The sequence below is a fragment of the Podarcis filfolensis genome, assembly GCF_964270895.1.
Source record: "Podarcis filfolensis genome assembly, chromosome: Z".
NCBI lineage: Eukaryota > Metazoa > Chordata > Lepidosauria > Squamata > Lacertidae > Podarcis > Podarcis filfolensis.
Genome location: NC_139617.1, coordinates 47,528,493 through 47,553,481, shown reverse-complemented (window position 1 = coordinate 47,553,481; position 24,989 = coordinate 47,528,493). Strand labels below are relative to the sequence as shown.

General features: G+C 47.2%; 1 protein-coding gene across 2 annotated transcripts in view; it reads left to right on the top strand.

The window, feature by feature from the left end:
• The window catches only part of ENTPD2 (ectonucleoside triphosphate diphosphohydrolase 2), a 39,040-nt gene extending 14,051 nt beyond the window's left edge, over window positions 1-24,989 (top strand). Inside the window, exons 2-10 of one of the 2 annotated variants that reach the window (XM_083597359.1) lie at window positions 7,320-7,437; window positions 12,138-12,288; window positions 14,549-14,708; window positions 15,124-15,351; window positions 15,990-16,259; window positions 19,297-19,416; window positions 20,433-20,567; window positions 21,759-22,956; window positions 23,910-24,989. In XM_083597359.1, the coding sequence (XP_083453485.1) occupies window positions 7,320-7,437; window positions 12,138-12,288; window positions 14,549-14,708; window positions 15,124-15,351; window positions 15,990-16,259; window positions 19,297-19,416; window positions 20,433-20,567; window positions 21,759-21,962 (1,386 nt within the window). In that variant the 3' untranslated portion in view covers window positions 21,963-22,956; window positions 23,910-24,989. Of the gene's footprint in view, window positions 1-7,319; window positions 7,438-12,137; window positions 12,289-14,548; window positions 14,709-15,123; window positions 15,352-15,989; window positions 16,260-19,296; window positions 19,417-20,432; window positions 20,568-21,758; window positions 23,110-23,909 lie in introns of both variants that reach the window. The other variant, XM_083597360.1, reaches the window with a different exon arrangement.

The window sequence follows — 24,989 nt, the reverse complement described above, 5'->3', positions numbered from 1 at the left end:
GATATCAGGTCTAAGGACTTGATTCCACATTTGCTAATTGCAGCTGGAGGAGCTGGCGTTTGACACAGGTAAGATTTTGATAACCTAAACTTCCATCCTGGTACAGAAGGATTTCGACTTTAGCAACAGCAAAGGAAATGATGCAGTAAATCAGCTTTATGCAAGGAAAAGGAAAACCACAATAATTTTGCCTGTTTTGTACATCAAAGACTTACAAAACACACAACAATGGCAGTTATGAACATTTGGCAACTTTAATATACTTAATGTGAACTCTGGAACTGTTTAATCTTTATTCTTTGAGGTCTTGGTGTGCCTTGTCCTTTTCTTGCATCCCCCCCCCACCTTTTAATTTCTATTTTATTGTGTTTTTTTTGGATAAATAAACTGGGGAATCCAATGAAGGTGAATGTTGGAAGATTATGGGCAGACAAAAGAGAGTAGTTCGCTTAGGGCAAAGTTAAACTTAAACTCTGAACTTCCCTCCCAGAAGGAGGAGGATGGCTTTAAAAGGGGGGGTGCAAAAATTCATGGAGGATCAGACTCTCAGAGGCAACCAGCCACAATGGCTGTGTTCTACCTCCACTGCCAGAGGCTGCATGTCTCCAAATGCTGGGACTTGCAGGTAGGGAGGCTGCATGTCTCCAAATGCTGGGACTTGCAGGTAGGGAGGCTGCATGTGTCCAAATGCTGGGACTTGCAGGTAGGGAGGCTGCTGTTGTGCCCAGGTTCTACTTGTGGGTGGGCTTCCCATTTGGCTGGCCACTGTGACAAGAGGATTCTGGCTCAGATGGGCCATTGGCCTGATCCGTGAGGGTTCGTCTTCTGACGTCCTCATGTTTCTGAGTCAGACTACCATTCCATCCAGCCAACCATTGTCCCCACTCTGCCTGGCAGCGGTTCTCCAGGGCAGTGAGCAGAGAGAGCAATTTCCAGAGCTGATGCAGACATTGAACGTGGGACCTCTTCTGCTTGCAAAGCATGTCATCTGCCACTGAGTGCTAGCCCCAAACGAGAGCTGGCAATCATGAGCTGGCATCACTGGACGCTTTCCAATGCCCACACCTCCAAAGGGGGGGGGGCTGCTGCTCCTCGTTGTTGCTGCCTGTTTCTTACTCTGAAGTAGCACAGGAGGGCCCAGAAGGTGAGGAAGCTGCCTCTCTTTCCCTTGCCATCTCTGTCTGAGCTTTTCTGTGGACTGGACAGCATCAGTGGGGGGAGGTTCACCTAGGAAGAGCTCACCCATCTCAAAATCTGGAGCTGGCCCTGTCCCAAATCCCGCTAATAGAGCTGGTTCTAGGTGCCTCGGCAGTGTGGGTTTAGCCTGAGAGGTCAAGAAAGGGAGTTTTCCAGATGGCTTCGGTCTCCTTATCACTAGTTGACAGAGAAGAGCCTTCTTTGCACCCTTGGGTTCTGTGGGGCAGGCTCATTGCCTTGTGGAGCTGGACACTAGCCAGCCGCCACCATCCTTCAGTGGCAAAGCACAAGCTGCTATTTCATTCCATTGTGCGCTGTTACTTGTTGGAACGTGAAGGCTTATCTCCCTCCCATTTAATAATGCTTTTTGTTTCTTTCATGTAGAGCACTTATGTCTCAAGTGCTTGTGCTTGCTGGCCAGAAAGGCTCTTTTCTTTTCTTTTTCTTTTTGTGATATGATACTTTATTTAGAATTCAACATTAACAAAGAAGAAAAAAAAACCACAGTAGTTGCTACATCAATTCCTTTACAATTAACCAATTTTAACAATATATAAATAGTAATAAAAAAATTACATAACATCACTTTTAACTTACGGAGGTTTTCATATTACACTTTTATCTCTTTCTTAACATATCAAAAAGAGAAAGACCAAGAAGGGAAACAGAAAGAAAGCAAAAAGAAGAGAAAGAAGAAGGGGGAGGGAGGGAGGGAGGGGAAGGGAGAGGGGGGGATGAAAGAAGAAAAATAAAACAGAGCTCTCAAAGTAGCTGACACACACCCAGTTAAAACTAGACAGCCCCTGTCCACAGGCTTGCAGTCTAAAGAACAGACTATAACATGGCACACAAGGGACAAGGGGGGGGGGGCAGGAAATCAAACTCAGGCACCAAACTCTTACAGTTGTTCCTGTAATGACCAAATGCTGGTGCTGTTCAAGGGAAGGAGGCGCTTGGTGCAGCTGGTCTTTTGGCAAAGCATCCCATCTCTCCTGCTGAGGCAGCCTGATGGAATGGCTACCCCTAGGGGAAGGCTGAGGGAGAGGAGGAAGGAATATGTGTCCAAGCATTACATTCATACTGATGGTATGGGTTGTTGTTGTTGTTTTCTTAATGGGCCAGGGCTGTTTTCTGTGGTTCCATGAACAAAAGCCTGATGGCTGTGTTGGCAGGGGCTGATGGGAGATGTAGTCCAAAGTGGCGGTGGGTGGGTGGGGACTCCAAGTTGGCAAAGGCTGGAAGAAACCTGCCCGTTGGACGCGGGAGCAAGCCCAAATACAGAAGAGCAGCCAAGTAGTGAAGTACTGGGTTTCTGATCTTATGCTGTAAGATTCCCAAGAAATGTTTATTGATGGGTGGCTAAATAAAATAATAGAATCTTAGAGCTGGAAAGGACTGCAAGGGTCATCTAGTCCCTCCCCCGCAATGCAGGAATCACAGCTAAAGAATCCCTGACAGGTGGCCATCCAAACTTTCTTTGAACATCTCAACTGAAGGAGAGTCTACCACCTTTCAAGGGAGCCTGTTCCATTGCCAAATGGACCTTACTGCCAGAAAGCTCTTCCTGATGGTTAGTCGACACCTCCTTTTTTTGTTGTTTAAATCCATTGGTTTGGGTCCTACCCTCCGGAGCAGCAGCAAACAAGCTTGCTCCATCCTCCCTGTAGATATTTGAAGATGGCTATCCTGTCATCTCTCTGTCTTCTCTTTTCCAAGCTAAACATACACAGCACCTTCAACCACTCCTCATCAGGCTTGGTTTCCAGACGCTGGGTCATCCTGGCCTCCCTCCTCTGCCCACCTTCCAGCTTGTCAACATTCTTCTTAAACTGTGGCACCCAGAACTGGACACAGGACTCCAGGTGTGGTCTGACCAAGGCAGAACAGAGCAGAACTAGTACTTCCCTTGATTTGGACGCTTCTATTGATGCAGCCTAGAATTGCATTGGCCTTTTTAAAATTTTTGGTTACTTTGAGTTGCCAACAGCATACTGCTGCCTGTGCCTTACAAAGTTCAGCTGATACAACAGCAGCAAAATTGACCCAGTGGGTCTCTTCCTACATATGCCCCACAGGACAGATAATCTGAATTTCTGAGAAGGGGGAAACAGAAGGGTTAACTGGGAAGAAAATGCTCAGATGCTTCCGGTTGCTCCCTTGCATGCCCCTACAGGCAGGGGCCTCTCTTTTTTTAAGCGCTCTGTTCCTTTGATGGTAGCTTTCTAAACAAATAATAGTTTATCTTTCTGTGTAAGTCTTTAAATTGCCAATAATGCAATTGTGGCAAAATCCTGAGGGCCGTTCTTCAAAGTGGGGAGGGCAATTTGAAGCAAGTGCATTTCATTATGTATTCTTCTAATCAGGGAGAACGATTTGACGCAAATGCACTTGATGGTAGACTTGTAGAGTTGGAAGGGACCCAAAGGGTCATCTAGTCCCACTGCCTTCTTTCTACCCAGCCTTTTGGCAGACATTCCTGGACTTTGCCATCTGGAAATGGATCTGAGATTGCCTGGTAAATGGAATCTCTCCTACCCCCTCCAAGCTTCTTATCAGCATCATCATCATTTATTATTTATACCCCGCCCATCTGGCTGGGCCTCCCCAGCCACTCTGGGCAGCCCTGAACAAAATATCAAAACACAGTAATGCATCAAACATTAAAAGCTTCCCTAAACAGGGCTGCCTTCAGATGTCTTCTAAAAGTCTGGTAGTTGTTCTTCTCTTTGACATCTGGTGGGAGGGCATTCCACAGGGCGGGTGCCACCACCGAGAAGGCCCTCTGCCTGGTTCCCTGTTACCTTACTTCTCGCAGTGAGGGAACCGCCAGAAGGCCCTCAGAGCTGGACCTCGGTGTCCGGGCTGAATTATGGGGGTGGAGACGTTCCTTCAGGTATACTGGACCAAGGCTTATCAGTGTCCTTCCTTTCCCACTTGACGTAAAACTGGTGAGGGCACCTGCATGGAAGTTCCTGCTAACTCAGGGGGCTATCAGGGAGTTGTGAGTTCAGACCACATTCTGGTTGCATGGCTTTGGTGTGTCAAAGGCCCGTGCACCGCACAAGGAAATTCTCTGGGCAAACGCTCTCCAGCTCCCAAACAGTTTAACACCAAGTAGTAGTAATTATTCCATTGATGTTCTTGTGCTCATCACTTCTCTCTTAGCTTCAGGATTCCTTACCTGTAATATAGGTGTGTGGATCAATTCAGGGGCATTGCTGCCCTGCCCTCTTTTGCAGTGGGCACTGGATCTCTTGCCCCTTCATCCCTTTAGTGGTGCAACTCCTGCTTTGCATAAAAAGCTCACAGGTTCAGCCTCCAGTGGCATCTCTAGGCAGTGCTAGGAGAATCTCCCTGCCTGATGGGTCCCTGCCAGTCAGTGTAGGCAATACTAGCTGTATGGACTGCATAGTCTAATTATTGACAGTGCAGTATAATTTTTTTATGCCCTCATGAAAACTCAACAGTGTCTCAGTGCACCTTTCTCCATAATATATCCATTTCTGTATATAGTTTTCCTAATACAATGCATTTTGTTTTGTACGTTACAATATGAATTATTTAATGCGAACTTTCCCCTGATATATGCATATTTGTGCATGGTTTTCACTTTGGCCTTTTTGATTGGCCAAAAGGCTGCACTGCAAGATTCGGGGAAACAGAGGTTCTGATGCACAGCTCTGTTTCAGTTCCCTTCTTGCTTCGGGAAATGTGAATTGGGTAGGTTTGCATTTACATGAGGACCGAATTCCTCCTGCATCTCTCATTGGTGATGGGTGTTCCCTTTCTCCATCCCCGGCAGAAGCCTTGTGTGTTTCAGTTCCCTGTTCTTCATGGGCATTTGGTGGGGCTTGCCTTGGCAAGCAGGAGGGAGAAGAAAGGACCTATTTATAGAATGGCTGTTCAGTCCATAGATGGTCAAAAGGACAGGAACCGCTGAGAACCCTGCCGTTCTCCTGCCATGGTCTGTTTTGAGAAGGAGCTGTGGGTCTCTCTGCTCAGGTGACAGCTGAATCTTTCCTGACGCTCTCTGGCAAAGAGCAAAGTCCGGGATATCAGCTCTGAAGTGAGTAGCCTTGTAATCCCTGTATGGAAATCCTGCACTTGAAGCGCAGTTAAGTGTGGGCAAAGCTCAGTTTGCATTTTAAAAGACAGGGGTGTGGCAGCTCCACTCCCCATCCTAAACCAACAGGAGTCCTGTTGCTTAAACCAAGGGATATGAGAGCTGCCTGCTGGTATTCAGAAGAGGGATGGTGGCACTTTGCATGTGCTCAGAGGCTACTCCCCTTGCTCAGAGAAACACAATGGGATCCAGCCCCCAGGGGATCCGCATTCAGTCCTGGTTCATTTCTGTGTGTGCATTTGGAAAGCCTTTACCTATGTCCTCTCTAAATTAAATTAAATTAAATTAATTCAAATTCAATTAATTAATTCAAATTCAATTAATTAATTCAAATTTAATTAAATAAATTATATTTATTTTATATATTCATTATTATTTTTTAATCCTACTATCACTCTTGGGGCTGTATGCATAGTTTTCATAGAACCATAGTGCTGGAAGGGACCCCAAGGGTCATCTAGTCCAACCCCCTGCAATGCAGGAACCACAGCTAAACTATTCATGACACACGGCCATCCAACCTCTGTTTAAAAGCCTTCAATGAAGGAGAGCCCAGGAGGTTATCAGGTACCCCCACTTCATTCCTCACATCAACCCTGCAAGGTAGGGGGCGAGAGAGAAAATGAGCGACTGTCCTAAATGTCACCCAGTGAGTTTCATGATTGGGGGAGGGACTGTAACAGTAAGGGTGGGGGCTTTTAGGGGATAATCACCATCCAGGAATTATACTTCCCCCCACACACACCTTTCTTAATTTTAATTTTATCTCACCATTTGCTCCTAAACCGGAAGTGAAAGAGGCTCTGCAAGGCAGGGAGTAGGACTGAACCCAGAGTTTGCTCTTCCACTGTGGTTAAAAATGTACCGTATTTTTCGCTCTATAAGACGCACCTTCCCCTCCTAAAAAGTAAGGGGAAATGTGTGTGCTTCTCATGGAGCAAATGCAGGCTGCGCAGCTATCGCTGAAGCCAGAACAGCAAGAGGGATCGGTGCACACCGATCCGTCTTGCTCTCCTGGCTTCAGGGATGGCCACACAAAGCCTCTTGAGAGAAGAGGGAGCTCTCCTGCCTCTTCACTCAAGAAGCTTTGCGTTGCTTTCTTGTTTCTTGTCTTCCTCCTCTAAAAACTAGGTGCATCTTATGGTCAGGTGCGTCTTATAGAGTGAAAAATACGGCACTATTTATGAGAACAGAAGGAGAGCCTGCTGGGCCAGGCCAGGGGCCCCTCCAGCATCCTGTTCTCACAGTGGCCAACCAGATGCCCTACAAGTAGGACCTGAGCGCCAAAGCCCCCTCCTCTTCTGTGTCCCCCAGCAATTGGCATTATTCAGAAGCATTCCTGCCTATGACGGTGGAGGCAGAGTAGAGGCATGGTGTCTTATAGCCTTTGATAGTCCTCTTCTCCTCCTCCATGAATTTGACTGCTCCTTTTTTTAAAGCCACCCAGGTTGGTAGCCCCCACTGCCCCCTGCAGGAGGGAGTTCCACAGTTGGACTTTGCACTGCGTGAAGAAGGACTTCCTCTTATCTGTCCTGAACCTTCCAGCATTCAGCTCCATCGGATGTCACGAGTTCTCGCATTGCGAAAGAGACAGGGAAATGCATAGCTTTCCCCATGCTATGCATCATTTTATAAACTCCAATCATTTTCTCCTCTTGTAAGGTGTTAAATATAATACTTACCCATTGAGCCCCTTTTAATGGCACACCCATGCCTGCTACCTCTTGGCATAGCTGTCAACGTTTCCCTTTTTTAAAGGGAAATTCCCTTATTCCGAATAGGATTCCTCGCAAGAAAAGGGAAAAGTTGACAGCTATGCCTCTTGGTTGGGATAGGTGGGTTTTTCCTCTTGCTGGATCTTCACAACAGCCCTGTGAGGTGGTTTTGTGAGGCAGAGAAGCCTCTTGTCAAGAGTCACCTTTTGAGTTTCAGGGCTTGGCCATCTGTAATCCAGAGTTCCTTCTGAAGCTAACATCCCCCCTTCTCTCTTTGTGCCCAGTATGGAATTGTTTTGGATGCCGGATCTTCCCACACTGCCATGTTCGTGTACAAGTGGCCTGCAGACAAGGAGAATGACACTGGGATCGTTAGTCAGCACAGCATGTGCGATGTAGAAGGTAAGTGTGGCTTGTGTGCAGTTAGGCATCCCAGCCTTCAGGGGGTGCTCTACCCTTACTGCAGCTCCCATCATGCTGTTAACAGAATGGGAATGTATTGTAGAATTGGGGTGTTGGGGCATCTGACTGAAGGCTTACCTTTAAAAATCATTTTGAAATTAGAGGGTTCTGTCTGCTATTGGAGGCAGCAACACTCGGTTCCTCAACAGACGTCGCGGTTTGTTGGCAAGTTAAGGTACCGCAGGTCCTAGGTTTCGCAAGCTACAAGCAGATTACCTTAAATCTTTTTTTTAAATTTTTTTTAAAAGATATTTATTGAAGTTTTACAAAAATATAAGTTTACAAAATGAAAAAAGATCATATAAAAAGAAAAAGATACAAAAAAGAGAACATAGAAAAATACATGAAAAAGAAAAAAGAGGAATAAAAATACAAAATACAAAAGACAAATAGTTAACAAAGAATTAAAAACAAATCCGTTTTTTATAACTTTGAACTCATTAGCTTATTTCCTTGGCCTCCTCACACCTCCCCTTTTTGTATTCCCATTTAAATAATCAAATCAGCAAATCCTTGCCCTCTTTCGTTTATCTTAACTCTGTATCTTAACATATTATAACTCTATATTTTCATCCATTATCAATTCATTTTTGCATATTCTTATTAACTTTGTTGCTAATGCCACTTATTTTCAATCCAACATCATTTTAACATTCATTAATTTTACAGTATTTCTGAAGATAGTCTTTAAATTTCTTCCAGTCTTCTTCCACCACAGATTACCTTAAATCTTAGCTGGTCAGCTGGTTAGGCTTACGAAAGATCTGTAGTCGACTCTGCTTGTTGCCGCAGCCTGGGACTTGTTGCAGTATCCTCCTTTAACTCAGACCCACCTGTATCTTTTCTGCACTAAGGAAGCCTATTTTCTCAAAACAGAATTAAGTCTCACTTTAATTACGCACTTAAAATTGAAGCGGTGGTCTACTCTTGTCCTTGAAAAACTCTCTGGCACAGTGACAGAAAATGACCTGCCCCAAGAGAAAGCAACCTCCTGCATTTCTACCCGAGGGAAGATAGGAGAGAGCAGTGACTCATGGGGGGGGGGCAATGGGAACTCTAGTCAGAAATCGCCATTCTTCCTCATAGGGCTCAAATTGCCTCTGAGTTAGTGATGTGGCAGAATTATCTGCAGCCCTGATTGGAAGACACTTGCAAAGATGCAGTAGACAACAGCCTCCCCTGGTCTGCCCTGCAGAGGACCTTAAGGTCCATGAATAACCATAGTTTAGAGGTCCCGGGCCCTAAGGAAGCCAGATTATCCTCCACCAGGGCCAGGGCCTTCTCAGTGATGGCTCCGACCTGGTGGAATGCTCTGTCCCAGGAGACCAGGGCCCTGCAGAATTTAACCTCCTTCCACAGGACCTGTAAGACAGAGCTATTCCACCTGGCTTTCAATTTGAATTTAGCCTGATCTTTTATTCCCCTTCCTTCCTTCCCTCCCCCTCCCCTTTTTATGAAGATTACCCGCTCTGGGATCCCACAGCTAATTCTCCCCTGGTCTCCTCACTGGCCCAAATGGGACTAATTTGGCCAGCTAGCCCTGCTGATCATCTAATGTTTATGGGATGGATTTCCCCCCCCCCTAAATTTATTTTTGAATTCTGAATTTATTGTTATTCATGTTTTGTACTGTATTTTATGCTATTTTTTGTTGCATCAATTAAGTGTTTTGAATTTGTTGTTGGCCGCCCTGAACCCAGTTTTCTGAACCAGGAAGGGTGGGGTATAAATAAAAATTTATTATTATTATTAAGAGCACAACTCTGGGATTCCATCTTGCGCAATGTGGCACTTGTTCCTTCCTGGGTCAAACTGGTGGCGCCTGCCTTGGCAGTGCGTTGTGGCGGCTGGCTCTGATCTGGCCATTGTCTGAGCTTTCCAATCTGGCTTTTGTACAGTGGGCATGCCACAGGAGAAGCTGGGTTGGCCAGTCCACCAGTTTCTCCCTTTCCCTTTTCCCACGGAGCACCAGACAAAGAGCCAGCCTCGCCCACCTGCTTTGAAATCTTTAGTGCCAACTTCCTTTTCTTTTTTTAAGGCAATGTGGTCTCTGTTCCAGAGCTGGCATCGGCTGGGCAAATGGCACAAAAGGCCCAGGTGCTTGTTTTCAAAACATAAAATAATATGTCACAATGGGAGGCCAGGCAGAGAGCCAGGTGGGTGCTCTGCCCGTGCCAAACCGACAAATGGTTTTGGGATCCAGAGGGTGGCTCAACAGGGCGTGATTCGGCAATGTAAAGGGCACAAGTTAATCTCCTGGCCATTTCATGCTGGCTCTACACAGCTTTGGGGAAAGCTAGGAGGACTTTGGGATGCGGGTGGCGCTGTAGGTTAAACCACAGAGCCTAGGGCTTGCCAATCAGAAGGTCGGCGGTTCGAATCCCCGTGACGGGGTGAGCCCGTTGCTCGGTCCCAGCTCCTGCCAACCTAGCAGTTCAAAAGCACGTCAAAGTGCAAGTAGATAAATAGGTACTGCTCCAGCGGGAAGGTAAACGGTGTTACCGTGCACTGCTCTGGTACACCAGAAGCAGCTTAGTCATGCTGGCCACATGACCCGGAAGCTGTATACCAGCTCCCTCGGCCAACAAAGCGAGATGAGCGCTGCAACCCGAGTCGGTCACGACTGGACCTAATGATCAGCAGTCCCTTTACCTTTACCTTTAGGAGGACTTTATCCAAATGGTGGTGTAGTAAATTTCGTCAATAACTATGCCACTGTGATGTTTAAGGCAACTTTACTTGCTCAGAGCAGTGGCCACTGGGAACCCACAAAAGTGGAGCCCCCAGCCCCATAAATTACTCAGGCTTATACAGAGACATTCCCTCCATATGGTGGAGAGGGCCAGGGGTGCTGTAGCCCTAGGCGCATGAATTTGAGGGGGTGCAAGCCAGGCTACCCCACGCATGGATCCCTGCCCTCCCTGCCACCAGGGGTCCCTGGGCCCTGAAGCCTAGCCTGGCCTTGCTGCTGTGCCCTCCAGCCCCCTCTCTGAACTGCCACCCAGCCAGCGTCAGGGCGATGCGGATTCTCCTAACGATATCATTGCACACACTCTGCTTACATCTTCTCACATGTACCGGTAGGCTCCCTATCAATGTGACCTATGGAAGAGTCATAGCTCAGCTGACAGAGTACCTGCCTTGCAAGCAGAAGGTTGCAGGTTCAATCCCTGCCAGCATCTCAAAGTAGTGAAAAAATGAACCTATGCTGCCAGTTCTCGTAGTAGACCAGTATGAAGTAAGCAGCACATAAGCAGCACACAAAACACTACCAAACCATTCTACGTTCTAAATCTTATATTAATAATCCAAAAATTGAGAGAGCTATGTACAAGATCTACTACAGAAGCCACAAACAGAAAACTCATTCAAATTGTGTCCAAAAGGAAGATTCAGTCTTTAAAGTTCCTTTAGCCAGGCTCCTGTTAGATATCAACAAAGGTAAGTTTGATCAAACGTAGTGTCGGCGATGTTACGTTCAAGGGTTAGATATCAACGAAGATAAGATATCAACGAAGATATCAACGTTTGATCAAACTTACCTTTGTTGATATCTACAGGAGCCTGGCTAAAGGAACTTTGAATTTTGCTTTTGGACACAATTTGATTGAGTTTTCTGTTTGTGGCTTCTGTAGTAGATCTTGTAACCTTGTCCTCTCAATTTTTGGATTATTAATATAAGATTTAGAATGTAGAATGGTTTGTTAGCATCTCAAAGTAGGGCTAGGAGAGACTCCCTGCCTGAAACCCTTGAGAGCTACTGCCAGTCAGTGTAGACAATACTGAGTTAGATGGACCAATAGTCTGACTCTGTATGAGGCAGCTTTCTATGTTCTATGGTAATTTATATACCTAAACAGGAAACTAAGGGCTCATCCACACTTCCGCTTGTCCCGCTCCTTTCCCCCAGGAAAACTCATTCTTTACCACCGAATTGGAGCAAACATCAATCAGATTTCCCCACAGATGAACGTTTGCTCCAATTCAGCTCCAAAGAGTGAGTTTTCCCAGGGAAAGTGGCTGAACAAGCGGAAAACTGCTTGGACATGTGCTTTCTAGGTCAGGGACCAGAGGAAGTGTGGGTGAACCTTAACACAGAGAGTCTAATTTCAGATGTTCTTTGGAACGCTGTCTCAAGGGGATGGCCATGGCTCAATGGTAGAGTATCTGCACGCAGAAGGTCCCAGGTGTTCACTCCTCAGTGGCATCTCCAGGCTCCCTGTCTGAAATCCTGGAGAGCCATTGCTGTCAGTCAGTGTAGACAATACTGAGCTAAATAGACCAAAAGCCTGAGCTGATACAAAGCAGATTCCTATGTTCCTGCTTATGCCTACGTCAATACGGCCACCCACCACACCACACCACCCACCTGCCAACCACTTGATGTCACCATGGCACCAGACGATTGACACCTGCGGAGTTCAGTGGCGGTCACTGTGTGATTGGAGGTGACGGAAGCCTCCTCTGAAGATGGACTTTCTGTGTCATTGGCTGATTGGCGCTGGGAATGCACTTCCAGAGAGGCTCCCTGTGACCAATGACCAACTGGCATGACCAGTACCACCTTCTCCTTTGAATGCCCATCCCCTACTGTGCCCCTAGAGTGGGAATGATGGCTTTGTCTCTGGTTGCATCCACAGGTGGTGGCATCTCCAGCTACGTTGCAGACCCCTCAGCAGCTGGACGGAGCTTGCAGGCGTGTCTTGACCAGGCCCAGGATGATGTTCCGAAGGAGAGGCATGCAGCCACCCCTCTGTACCTGGGAGCCACGGCCGGCATGCGACTGCTCAAGTGAGAACTAGCCTAGCCTGGCATCTCGGGGCATTTTTTCATGCTTCTGTCTATCATTGCCATGTCATCCTCATCACTGGTTGTCATGGCTGCAGCTCCCCAGGAACTGGCTTTCAGAGGTAGACTGCCTCTAAAGCTGGGGGCTCCAGACAACCATCATGACTGGCTGCGCCTCCTCCCTTGAATTTGTCTAGTCTCTTTCTGAAGCCACCTAAGCCAGTGGTATCTTGTGGCAGTGAGTTCCATCGTTTGCTTGAACCTGCTGCCCATCAACTTAATTGGATGATCCTCAATTCTAGTATTACAAGGCGGGGAGGAACTTCTCTCTCTCTCTCTCTCTCTCTCTCTCTCTCACACACACACACACACACACACACAAACACACACACATTTTTATAAACCCCACTTGGGCCCTCCCACTGTCTTAGAAACCTTTTTTCTGGGCCCCAAAGCTTTGAATACTGAAGGTGCTCTAATCCTTTGTTTGCACTCCATGGATGAGATCTATTTCCCATTTGGCTCTTCTTCACTGCATCAAAATTAGACTCCGTGAGGCAGCAGTTTCTGTCCTCTCTGGACAGGTCCTAGACCAAAAGGTGCCCAGCTGAATAGTAGCTCTCTCTCTCTCTCTCTCTCTCTCTCTCTCTCTCTCTCTCTCACACACACACACACACACCCCTTTCATGCATTTTAACTTTTGACTATCACGTGCATGTTTGTGTGTTGCATGTGTGTTTAAAATTTGCAATTATAACCCACTTTATTATTTTGGAGCATGATTTATCTCTGCCACATAGGATTACACATTTATTTTACTTATTTTGTTTCATAAAATTTATACCCCGCTTGATTGTAAAACACACACACACACTGCAAAACAGTTCACAAAAAAGGATAAATCAATAAAATTGTCAATAAGAAAAATTAACAACAATTTAAGACTTTTGAAAAGTTAAAATAACAATAGACTAAAAGCAAATCAAAACTTTGCACCAACTCTCTAAACATCTGGGTAGGCGTAGCTGTGTTTTTAGAAAAGCACAGCCAAAGTTCCTGCCAGATATTGAGAGGCAGGGAATTACAAAGTGTAGGTGCTGCCGCACTAAAAGATCCAATTGTTACATTTGCACACGTAGCTCTGATCACAATTTCTCATGCCCACAGTTTCTTTGAAGGGTGTTGACCATCACCAGTGCCCAGTGAGTAAGCTGTGTGCACATGAGCAATCAGTGTGTGTGCATTGGGGTTCTAGCAGACCCCCAAAACTGTTAACAATATGCTTATGATAATATTTTATTCTCTTGTTAATTATGCTGTTTTGAAGGTTCGTTTTATATTTGACTTCCTTTCACTCTGAATCTTTTAGATTATATTTTAGTTTCCTGTTGCTTTGAGTGTTGCTCTGAATGTTTGACTTTCTTCAGCAGTGTTTTATTCTGGATTGCTTTATTTGATGCTTCAGTGTGGTAAACAGCACTGAGGTTCCCCCCCCTAAAAATATAAAACAACATAGAAATGAAATGAATGAACAACAACAGCAACAAGACAACACTGGCCATCCAGTTCAGTTTTGCCTGCTTTGCACTATTTGCTATTGAGTAGGGAGAGACGCAGGTGGCGCTGTGGGTTAAACCACAGAGCCTAGGACTTGCCGATCAGAAGGCTAGCGGTTCGAATCCCCGCAACGGGGTGAGCTCCCATTGCTTGGTCCCTGCTCCTGCCAACCTAGCAGTTCAAAAGCACGTCAAAGGGCAAGTAGATAAATAGGTACCACTCCAGCGGGAAGGTAAATGGCATTTCTGTGCGCTGCTCTGGTTCGCCAGAAGCAGCTTAGTCATGCTGGCCACATGACCAGAAGCTGTACGCCAGCTCCCTCGGCCAATAAAGCAAGATGAGCGCCAGAACCCCAGAGTCGTCCACGACTGGACCTAACGGTCAGGGGTCCCTTTACCTTTACCTAGGGGGAGTTGAAGGAAGGGCCTTAGCTCAGTGGTAGCATCTGCCCTGCAATCAGAAGGTCCCAGGTTCAATCCCTGTCATCTCCAGGTAGGGTTGTGAGACACCCCCTGCCTGAAACCCTGGACAGCTGCTGCCAGTTAGTGCAGACAGCACTGAGTAAGGTGGGCCAATGGTTGGACTCAGTATAAGGCAGCTTCCTATGTCCCCATGTTTCTGCACCCATGAATCTAGCTGGCTGCTTGGGTCACTGGTGTCCAACTTCCAGCCTGATCTAAACAAATGTTCTTTTTTGGGGGGGCAGTCTCACTGACCCCAAGGCTTCGGACAGGGTGCTTGCAGCTGTGAGCTCCACTATGAAGCAGTACCCCTTTGACTTCCGTGGAGCGAAGATCCTGAGTGGAGAGGATGAGGGTGTGTTTGGCTGGGTCACAGCTAACTACCTCCTGGAGAACTTCATCAAGGTAGGAGAGTCTTTCTTTCTTTCTTTCCTTGACCCCTTTTTACTATATTAAACGTGAACCAAAGTCATTCACTGCCAGGTGTGGAACGGGACATTGCGACAGTGCAGTTTCTGCCCCAGAGGCTTTGCATACAATGGTTAAAGCCAGAGGGGTTCCCTCTGGGTTTGCTGGACTCCAACTCACATCAGCTCCTGCCTGCAGGCCCAGTGCTATGGGGTGAAGGGAGTTGGTCCAACAACATCTGTCAGGGCACAGGTTCCTCATAAGGAAACTCACCATGCAGAGGAAAAAGCATGCCTCGTAGAAAGGCTGAGCATTCGGGTGCTCTGGCAAACTAAGTCAAGAGCCACCAGGCCAGTTCTGTGCTTTGAAGGCAGCTCCTTTAAGGTGACCATTCCTGTTCCTTTTAATTCAGTACGGATGGATTGGACAGTGGGTCCATCCCAAGAAGAAGACCGTGGGCGCCATGGACCTGGGAGGAGCTTCCACCCAAATCACCTTTGAGACAAAAGAGACTATCGAGACACCTGCCAACGAGGTGATGCTGCGGCTGTACGGGCAGACCTACAAGGTCTACACACACAGTTTCCTCTGCTACGGCAGGGACCAGATCCTGAAGAGGCTTCTGTCCAAGGTGCTGAAGGTAAGGGAGTAGGGTTGGAGGTGAGACATCTGGAGGCTGCCATCCTAACACAAAATTTCCAGTGGTAAGAGGCTCCCTCTGGACTTTCCTTCATTGGCTGTCTGCCAGGGATTATTTTAGCTGAGATTCCTGCATTACAGGGGGTTGGACTGGGTGACTCTCAGGGTCCCTTCCAACTCCACAATTCAATGATAGTACAAACTCCAGGGGACGCGGGTGGCACTGTGGTCTAAACCACAGAGCCTACGGCTTGCCGATCAGAAGGTCAGCAGTTCAAATCCCCACAACGGGGTGAGCTCCCATTGCTCAGTCCCAGCTCCTGCCAACCTAGCAGTTCGAAAGCACGCCAGTGCAAGTAGATAAATAGGTAGCGCTCCAGCGGGAAGGTAAATGGCGTTTCCGTGTGCTGTACTGGATCGCCAGAAGCGGCTTAGTCATGCTGGCCACATGACCCGGAAGCTGTATGCCGGCTCCCTTGGCCAATAAAGTGAGATGAGCGCCGCAACCCCAGAGTCGTCCATGACTGGACCTAATGGTCAGGGGGTACCTTTACCTTTACTTTTTACAAACTCCAGAGAATCCCAAAGGGCCTGGTGTTTGGTTGGTTGACTCAGACTGGTTATTTTCACCCACAACAGGCCGAAAGGTATGTTCTCCAGGTGAGCAACCCCTGCTGGCCCACAGGATACTGGAAGAACTTCACAGCGGCAACCATCTATGACTCGCCATGCACTGAAGCAGAGAAGCCGACCAGCTACTTCCCCACTGCTATCATCAACATGAGCGGCTCTGGAAATGCAGCCAAGTGCCAGCAGCACGTGGAGAGCCTCTTCCAGTTTACTCCGTGCCCCTATTCCCACTGCTCCTTTGACCAAGTCTTCCAGCCAAGTGTCACAGGGAACTTTATCGTGAGTAGCTCGAGGTGGCGGAATGTCATGGGAGAAGGGAGGCCTACTTTGAGCCTTGGCTCAAATAGCAGGGCCAGTATTCAGAATACACAAAGTACAGATGGAAAAGGGTGCCTCTGGGCATGTTCAGAGTACATTGCATTTGCTGCCAATTAATCAGGGTCTTGCAAAGGATTTAAGGGGAAGGGCTGCAGCTTAGAGCACTTGCTTTGCATGCAGCAGGTCTCAGGTTCAGTCCCCAGTGGGATCTCCAGGTAGGACTGGGAAAGACGCCTTGTCTGAAACCCTGGAGAACTGCTGCCACTCAGTGTAGGTGATGCTGCGCAAGATTAACTGGTCTGACTCGGTATAAGGCATTTTCCTGTTTTCATTAGAGGAAGGGAGGACAGTGACCTCCAAGTCATAGTTCAGCCTTCAGCCCTCCATCCTGATCTGGCCAAAACTTCCATGACTATTCATATTTTTCCTAGTTTCTGATCTCCTTCAAATTCTGTGAACCCGAACACTGCAGTTATTAGATTAAACCATAGCTGCATGCTTTGCAGGGGGCCAACTTGAATAAAATATTTCAGGGGTGGGAGGGAAGACCCTGTTCCACATAATAAATAACAAAATGCAGTGCACACATTTGAATGGCAACCCCCATCAACTTTGGGGGTAGTGGTGGCCCTCTCAAATATTTTATTGGGGGGCTGAAGGGACCTTGGCCCCTAGGAGTTGGCTCCTATGATGCTTTGTTTTGTGTGTCTACTTTTATTGGTCTGTGACTGTATGAACAATTCATTCATTTGGATTACTTAAATGAATACCTGCCTCTCTGTTTTCTAGATTCAGGGATTTTGTAAACTACTGCCCCCTACTGGGGAATGTTTGAATAACACCCCATGTTCCCCTAAACAATTTGGGATATTGTTTGTTTGCACCATTGGTCCATGTGGTTTGCATCTTTCCACCTGCATACAGGATTCTGACCTGTGGCCCATGGACCACTGGTAGGCCCCCGTAGACTTTTAATTCTTAAATTTGGAAGGTGGGAAGAATACATGGGCAGAGAGGGGGGTTATTTAAATACATTTATAAATATTCAGCATTATAAAACAAAAAGCATCTCACCAAAACACCTCCACGAATCTTTTCTGTAGCAGTGGTAACATTTTGCCAAATTAGTCCCTTCCTTCTGGAAATGTTTTCCAAACTCTCTTCTGCATAAAATGCATTTAATTAGGAAACTTAATGGATTCTAGCATTTCCCAAAACTTACCATGACAGTTATTGGCTGTCAGGCCTATTTATTTAATGAAAACAACATTTTGCTATCCATATATTGGCAGTGGCCAATGGGTTTAAAGAATAACCTCTGCTCGATTTGGATGTTTCAGCAACTTTGTGGCTGATTAAGCCAATAACTGGGTTGAAACAAATAAACAAAAAACACATCACAGACTATTGCTCATGACAGTGGTGTAGCGGAGGGGAGGGCCAGGGGGGCTGTGTCCCCGGGCGCAGAATCTTGGGGGGGGACCAGGAGCCCCCCTCATGTGCTTGGCGTGCGAGCACCTGGCTGCCAGCTGACCAGGGTTGCGTGAACACAGACGGGCAGCCGCTTTCATGCCAGGCAGGGATGGTGCGGAGGGTAAAGAGACCCGCCGTGCTGTGCCCCTGTCTAGTGGTGGCAATGGTGAGGGCTGGGTAAGCAGGCTCCATCCCCGCCCTGGGGGGTGGGTACACACTTGCTCCCGCCCCCCAAGCGCTGTCAGACAGTACCACGACCCTGGCTATGAGTCCTAACCTCGGCGTACGACCACAAGATATTAAGTAAAATAAGGGCATTAGAAGAGCTTGCAGCCCATCTAGTCCAGCATGCTGTCCTCAAAGTGGCCAAGCAAAATAATAATATAATAATAATTTATTATTTATACAGGCTTCCCCAGCCACTCTGGGCGGCTTCCAACAAAATATTAAAGTACCGTAATGCATCAAACATTAAAAGCTTCCCTAAAGAGGGCTGCCTTCAGATGTCTTCTAAAAGACTGGTAGTTGTTGTTCTCTTTGACATCTGGTGGGAGGGCGTTCCACAGGGAGGGCGCCACCACCGAGAAGGCCCTCTGCCTGGTTCCCTGTAACGTAAAAGTCTATTATGAGAAGCTCACCAGCAGGACCTGCGTGCAAGAGCCGTCTCCCCTTCTGTGCTTTCCAGCAACTTGCCATGGACTGGCTGGATGCAGAGAAGTGGTGGGAGGCAGGGGAAGAAGGCTCAAAGCCAGGGGGTTGGTGTCAGGAGGACCCTGAGTGGTCAGAGGGAGAAGAGGGCACAGACTGGGAGGAGGAGGTGTCAGAAGCAGAAGGGGGGACTGGGTTTGGCGAGGGGGAAGAGGCTGTGGCAGAACACAGATCAGACTCCAAGGCAGTAGCTGATGCCAGGGAGTCTCCCACTCCTGCTTTGACCAGCAACCTTCCCCTCTGGTCTCCTAGAACACACAGAGAAATGCAATGTGCGGAGACGCAGCCTGAGACTGTGTGGGAAAGTTCCTGGAGAGGAGGAGTCCTAGTGGGCCCCTGGGAAGGGGGGGGACCTTTAGTCCTCTCAACTGCTTCAACAGGGCAAGGCCTCCTAGAAAGCGTTGCTGAGACCACTGGGCTGGAGCTGTGGTCTGTCTCCTTGAATGAAGAATTAACTTCACTGGTCTCATAGCATTTATGGTACTGTTGCTGACCTACACCTGACTCCGGCCCTGACACAGCTGGTATTCAGAAGCATTTCTGCCTCTGACTGTGGAGTCAGAGCATAGTCATCATGGATAGGGGCCACTGATAGCCCCCCCCCCACATGAATTTGGCCTCCTTTAAGGCCATCCAAGTTGCAGTCTCCTGTGGGAAGGAGTTCCATGGTTTAGCTTGGTGCTATGTAAATAAGTCCCTTTTTTAATAAAAAAAATAAACAATAAAATGAAATTGATTATTATAATGACCAGGAAGTGCGACCAGTGGTATGCCACACCCTTCTCACCTTCTTCTCCTTCCTCCTCCTCCTCAACAGGCCTTCTCTGCCTTCTTCTACACTGTGGATTTCATCCAGTCGCAAATGAAGAGACATGTGGCCACCCCAAGCGACCTGGAGCAGGCTGCTAACGAAATATGCAACGCAACTTGGTCCGAGGTGGGTTTCCTCGTAAGGGGGGCTTTTACAATGCAAACTGAAGCATGCACCAGACATTTAGGTCCTGGCAGTTTAAGAAGAAATCTGATATTTCAAAAGATTTCCGTTTCAGCTGTAGGGTAGCATGGTGTATAGTGCAGATACCTTCTTAGACCCAGGACCCAATTTTACCCAAACATGCATTTGGGGGACCCATATCTTAATCTTTAATTTTATATTTCTGCTGTGACCCTCCTTGGGTCAGGCTGTGACCCACTGGCAGGTCCCAGCCCACCAGTTGAAGACCAGTGGATAGCGTTGGGGCAGGATCCTGAGCTGCGAAGCTCACATTGAGTGACTCACTCTCTCTCTCTCTCTCACTTAGCCTAACCTACTTTGCAGGGCTGTTGAGACAAAATGGTGTGGGTATGGGATGGGGAGGGAGGCAGAGGAAGAGGGAGAGAGAACCTTGTGTGCCACCTAGTGTTTCTTGGGGGAAAGGCAGAGTGTAAGTGGAGCAAGGACCATACCTGTTGTGATTGCTTCATCACAGGGGGTTGAAGTAGGTGGCCCTTTGTCTCCCTTCCATCTCTTCAATTCTGTGATTTCCTTCAGGACCAGGAAAGAGGCAAAAACAGGGACAAAGAAAAGATACAGCCATGCAAAACTGAGGAGAGGGCAGAGGGCTCTGCAATGCCCCTTTTTTGATAACTGGAGATGTCCTGGAAGCTGGGAGGTTAATTATGTGGGTGACATAACTGAGATTAGACGACAGCTCTTAACACAGCAATGAGGGATCTTTTTCAGCCAGATGGCCGCTTTTCCTCACAGGAAACCCCCCAGGCCAGTGAGTCTGGGGTAGGAGAATGGGTTGAACAGGAGGAGTAGCCTGTGAGAGCTAGGAACACCCTCCCCTCAGGCGGGACAGGACCCAAGAAGGTTGGGAGGTGGCAGTCAGAGTTGTGCTTTGCATTTGAGAAGAATTTCAAGCCTTTTCCCTTCCCTCCTCTCTTCCTGCCGTGCTTCTGTAAATCTAGCTTCTTGAGAAAGCACCAGGCCTAGAGAAGAGGCTTCCCGATTACTGTTCAGCGACCACCTTCATCTACCTCATCCTCACGCGGGGCTACAAATTTGACAACAGCACCTTCCCCAACATCGCCTTCCAAAAAAAGGTAAGAACCTAAGGAAAGGCTGCTGGATCAGGCCAAGGGACCACCAGGTCCAGCATTCTGTTCTCATAGTGACCAGCCATGTGCCTCTCCTAAGAAGCCTGCTAACAGGGCCCCTGCACAAGAGCCCTCTCCCCTCATGAGGTTTCCAGAAGCTGGCATTCAGAAGCATTCCTACCTCTGACAATGCAGGGCAGAGCCATCCAAATTGGTAGCCATCACTTCCTCCTGTGGGAGAGAGTTCCATAGTTTAACTAGGCACTGTGTGAAAAAGGACTTCCTTATATCGGTGCTGGATCTTCCAACTTTCAGGTTCATTGGATGTCCACAGGTTCTGGCGTTAAGTGAGAGGAGTAAAAGCTTTTCTCCATCTACTTCTATCATGTCCCCTCTTACTAGGCTTTCCTCTAAACTAAAGAGTCCTGGGCCACCATGCCATTAAAACCCTATGATCCCACTTTAAACAGTGCTGGCTTCCCCAAAAGAACCCCGGGAACTGTAGTTTGCTAAGGGTGCTGAGAGCTGTTAAGAGGCCCCTATTCCCCGTCTCAGATCTACAATTCCCAGAGTGGAACTTGAAGGTGGTGGAACACTGGGAATTGCAGCTCTCTGAGGGGAATGGAGGGGTCTCCTAAAAACTTCCAGCACCCTTAATGAACTACAGCTCCCAAATAATTCTTTGGGAGAAACCAGCACTGTTTAAAGGAGTATCGTGCCTCTTTGAATATATGGTGTGAATGTGGCCCAAGTCTATAATACATACACAAAGTGTGCCTAAGCACATAATTTGAATTTAGATGTAGACCTAGGTAGAGAATGATCTATATTTAAATTAAACATGGTCATTCTGTTTCCTCCTAAGTTTATCTTTTGCTGCTTGCTATCTGTTTCAGATTCCAACCAGCGTGTTTCAATAACCAATATGAGCCTCCCCACCCCCCAAAAAAACCCCAGTTGTGCTTTTGGTAACCTGTATACTGACCGCAAAAAAGCAGTTATGTTCTTAGCAACATGAATTCTTCTGAAACATGCAGAGCCCTGTTGTTTGATGGTGATGCAGGGAGCTTTGAGAGGGGACCTGCTGATCGCTGTGGTGCTTGAGTGAGGGAGTGCTTTGCCGTGGAAGTAGCCACAGGAGAAGCGTTGCCAGTTGTGTGAGCCTTTTTACAACATTTTCTTTGTTCTTACATGCAGGCTGGGGACACATCCATTGGCTGGGCCCTGGGATACATGCTGAACCTCACCAACATGATTCCGGCCGAGGAGACCGGCTTCTGGAAGGGCACAGCGTACGGCCCCTGGGTTGGCGTGGTCCTCCTCTTCGTGGCCATCATCCTGGTCACTGTGGCAAGCATCTTCTGTCTGCTGAGATCCACCAGGGGACGGGGAATGATGTAAAGGGCAGTCCTGAGCAGGTGGGAGCCCAGTACGGTGGGGTTTATGTGAAGATGGCGGGTCTTCCTGGGCCACATCCAATGTCCAGCCTGACCACACGGCTTGTTGGCTTGGATCCCCTGTGGAGATCAGAACCCATTCCTCACATGCCCCATACCCCAAACCACAACTACAGCCTAGAGGGAGAGGAGATGGTGACTGATTCTGGACACAAAAACTGTTCATCTGAGGCTTGCGATGAAGCCCTTGTTTGCATCCAAGAGTGCTGCAGTCTGAACAACCGACTTCCCTCATTTTCTTCCATTGTTGAAGAGCCAGTGGAAATCACAAGGAGTGGTTGTGGTCGTTCTTGTTTTCTTTTAATAAGGACTCCAGCTGAAAGCAAGGTTTTTTATGGACTTCCACCCACTCCTCTGCTCTGCTTGCATATCTGTTACTTATTGAAGCTCAGGGACTTATTGAATCTGCCATGAATGCTTTGTTCTTGGCAAGGCTCCAGCCCTAAGAAGAAATATTGGGGGGGGATTGGGGGGGGGGGAGCTCAACTTTTTGTATTACAAACAGACCAGTGTGGCTGAAATCTGGCACTGTAGATAAGCACCAGGTGTGGCACAAATTGCACCAGTGATGTGGGCACCTGCGGTTCTGCTTTCTTTGAGCTCCCCCAGGGCCACCCAACCATTGAGCAAAGCGAGGCAGCAGGTGTGGGGTGCTGAGAGGCGGCAGAGAGACCTGCGTGCAGCTCAGCGGTAGAGCTCCTGCTTTACATGCAGAAGGTTCAGTCCTTGGTTACACCTCCATATAGGACTGGGAATGTCCCCTGCCTGAACCCCTGCTGTCGGACAAGGCTGAGCTAAGTGGATCAGTGACCTGACTCAATAGAAGGTCGCTTTCTAAGTTATTGGCCCCTGAGCCAACTTGCTGCCCATGGGAGCTTTGGAGAATGCTGCCATGGTTGAAGTAAGATGGGACAGCCACTCTAGTCAACTATCCAGGAGTGGGATCTCTTGCCTTTTACCTCAGGCAGCAAAATGTCTGCCCCCACCTGACTTCTTAAAGCTTCTTATGGTAGTCTGCTAACATTGCATTCAAGAGTGTCATCCAAAATTAAAACACCAAAGACAAATCTTGAATTTGAAGTCTACCCATAGTCAATTCAATTCAATTCAAAATCCTTTATTAGGCATAGCACACCACACAATATCAAACAAACATCATATACAAACTGTATAAAATACGGGCTCAGCGAACACAATTTATCCCAGTCCTATTCTTAACTCCAAAAATAAATTGATGTACATAGATAATATAATACAACACAGCAACATCACCTACCATTAAGAACCACTAAGTCTCCTCATCATGGCCCACTCTTTCTCCATGGACAGCACTCAAAAATTCAGCCACCACAATAGTAACCTGATCATCGCTGTCCGCCAGCAGGTCCTGAACAGTTGGTTGTGTAAAAATCTGTCTATTAAATTCTAGGGCCTCAAACAATTGTCCTCTGGCATAACTGCCAAAATCACAGGAAAAGAATATATGCTCCAGAGTATCAGGTTCCCGCCTTCCGCACTTGCAGAGACGCTCTGATTCTGGGATAGCTAAGTATCTTCCTCTCACTACCACCGAGGGAAACATGTTAAATCTGGCCAGCATAAACAGCCTACACGATTCATGTTTCTTCAGATTTGTCATGTATCCCTTTTGGAAATCTCTACACAAAGGGAGATTTAAGTAGATAGGAGAGCAGGTGCTGTGCTTTGCAACCTCAAGCATGGCGAGGACACTTTTTTCTGTAAGAGTCTTCCTGATAATTTCCCATGTATCTTTGGGATCAGAAATTTCAAAATCAGTTAGAGTGAGCCCTATCAAATCCAGTTTTCTCCTTTGGAGAAATGCTGCCATGGTTGAAGTAAGATGGGACAGCCACTCTAGTCAACTATCCAGGAGTGGGATCTCTTGCCTTTTACCTCAGGCAGCAAAATGTCTGCCCCCACCTGACTTCTTAAAGCTTCTTATGGTAGTCTGCTAACATTGCATTCAAGAGTGTCATCCAAAATTAAAACACCAAAGACAAATCTTGAATTTGAAGTCTACCCATAGTAAAGACTTCAAACTGGTTTAGTCTTCAATCCTGAACAGTACTCACTTACCGGGGAATAAGCTCCACTGAACTCAGTGGGACTTGCTTCTGTGTAAATGTGGGTAGCAGGAATGCACCACTGATTTTTTAAAACAACTATTATTATTATTGGTATTTGCTTGCTTTCCTGGAAACTCTGAACTGTGCAGGTGGAGGTGAAAGTGGGTTGAAGGTCTCTGAAGGAGGAGCTGCAATTCCAGGATAAGGAAATCACAATTTTTTTCATGAAAAATTCCAGGTGGGGCAGCTGGGAAACTGCATTTAAATATACTGTACTAACTTGATTTGAAATAATTTGATGAGGGGTGGAGAGAGAAAACATCACCCCACCCCTTCACAACTTTTGGCTGTTTTTACATCAAATACGCCCCCACATGTGGCTCATTTATTCCAGGATCCTGTTCTCACCGCAGCTAACTGGACCTTGGTGCAAAACAGACAAGCTTTCGGTGGTTTCTTCCTCACCCCAATACTCCTTAGCATATTCTGCACTCTTAAAACAAAATGCAGCTATATGTGTGTGTGATATATTCCATCTGTTTTCCTTTTAAAGAAAAACACTGCACGTCTTTAAAAAAAGCAAATAAAAACATCTCATAGATACCAACATTTGGCGTGCTCAGCTGAGGAGTTAGTTATTGATCATTGTGAGCCCCTGGTTTGCCTCCAAGCAGCGACTTCAGCGTCAGGAGAGTGACAAAATATTTTCCACCATTAGAATCCATTGCTTTTAGGGCTGGTTTCCAGACAGATTCACTGGTGTTGTGGAAGAAGGAGCCTGTCAATTTCAGTTGCTCCCCATTTCTCATTCCCTTCATTATGTTGGATTTGCTCCATTTTTGCATGTTTGTGATTTGTTTATTAAAAAACACATTAAAAATTCA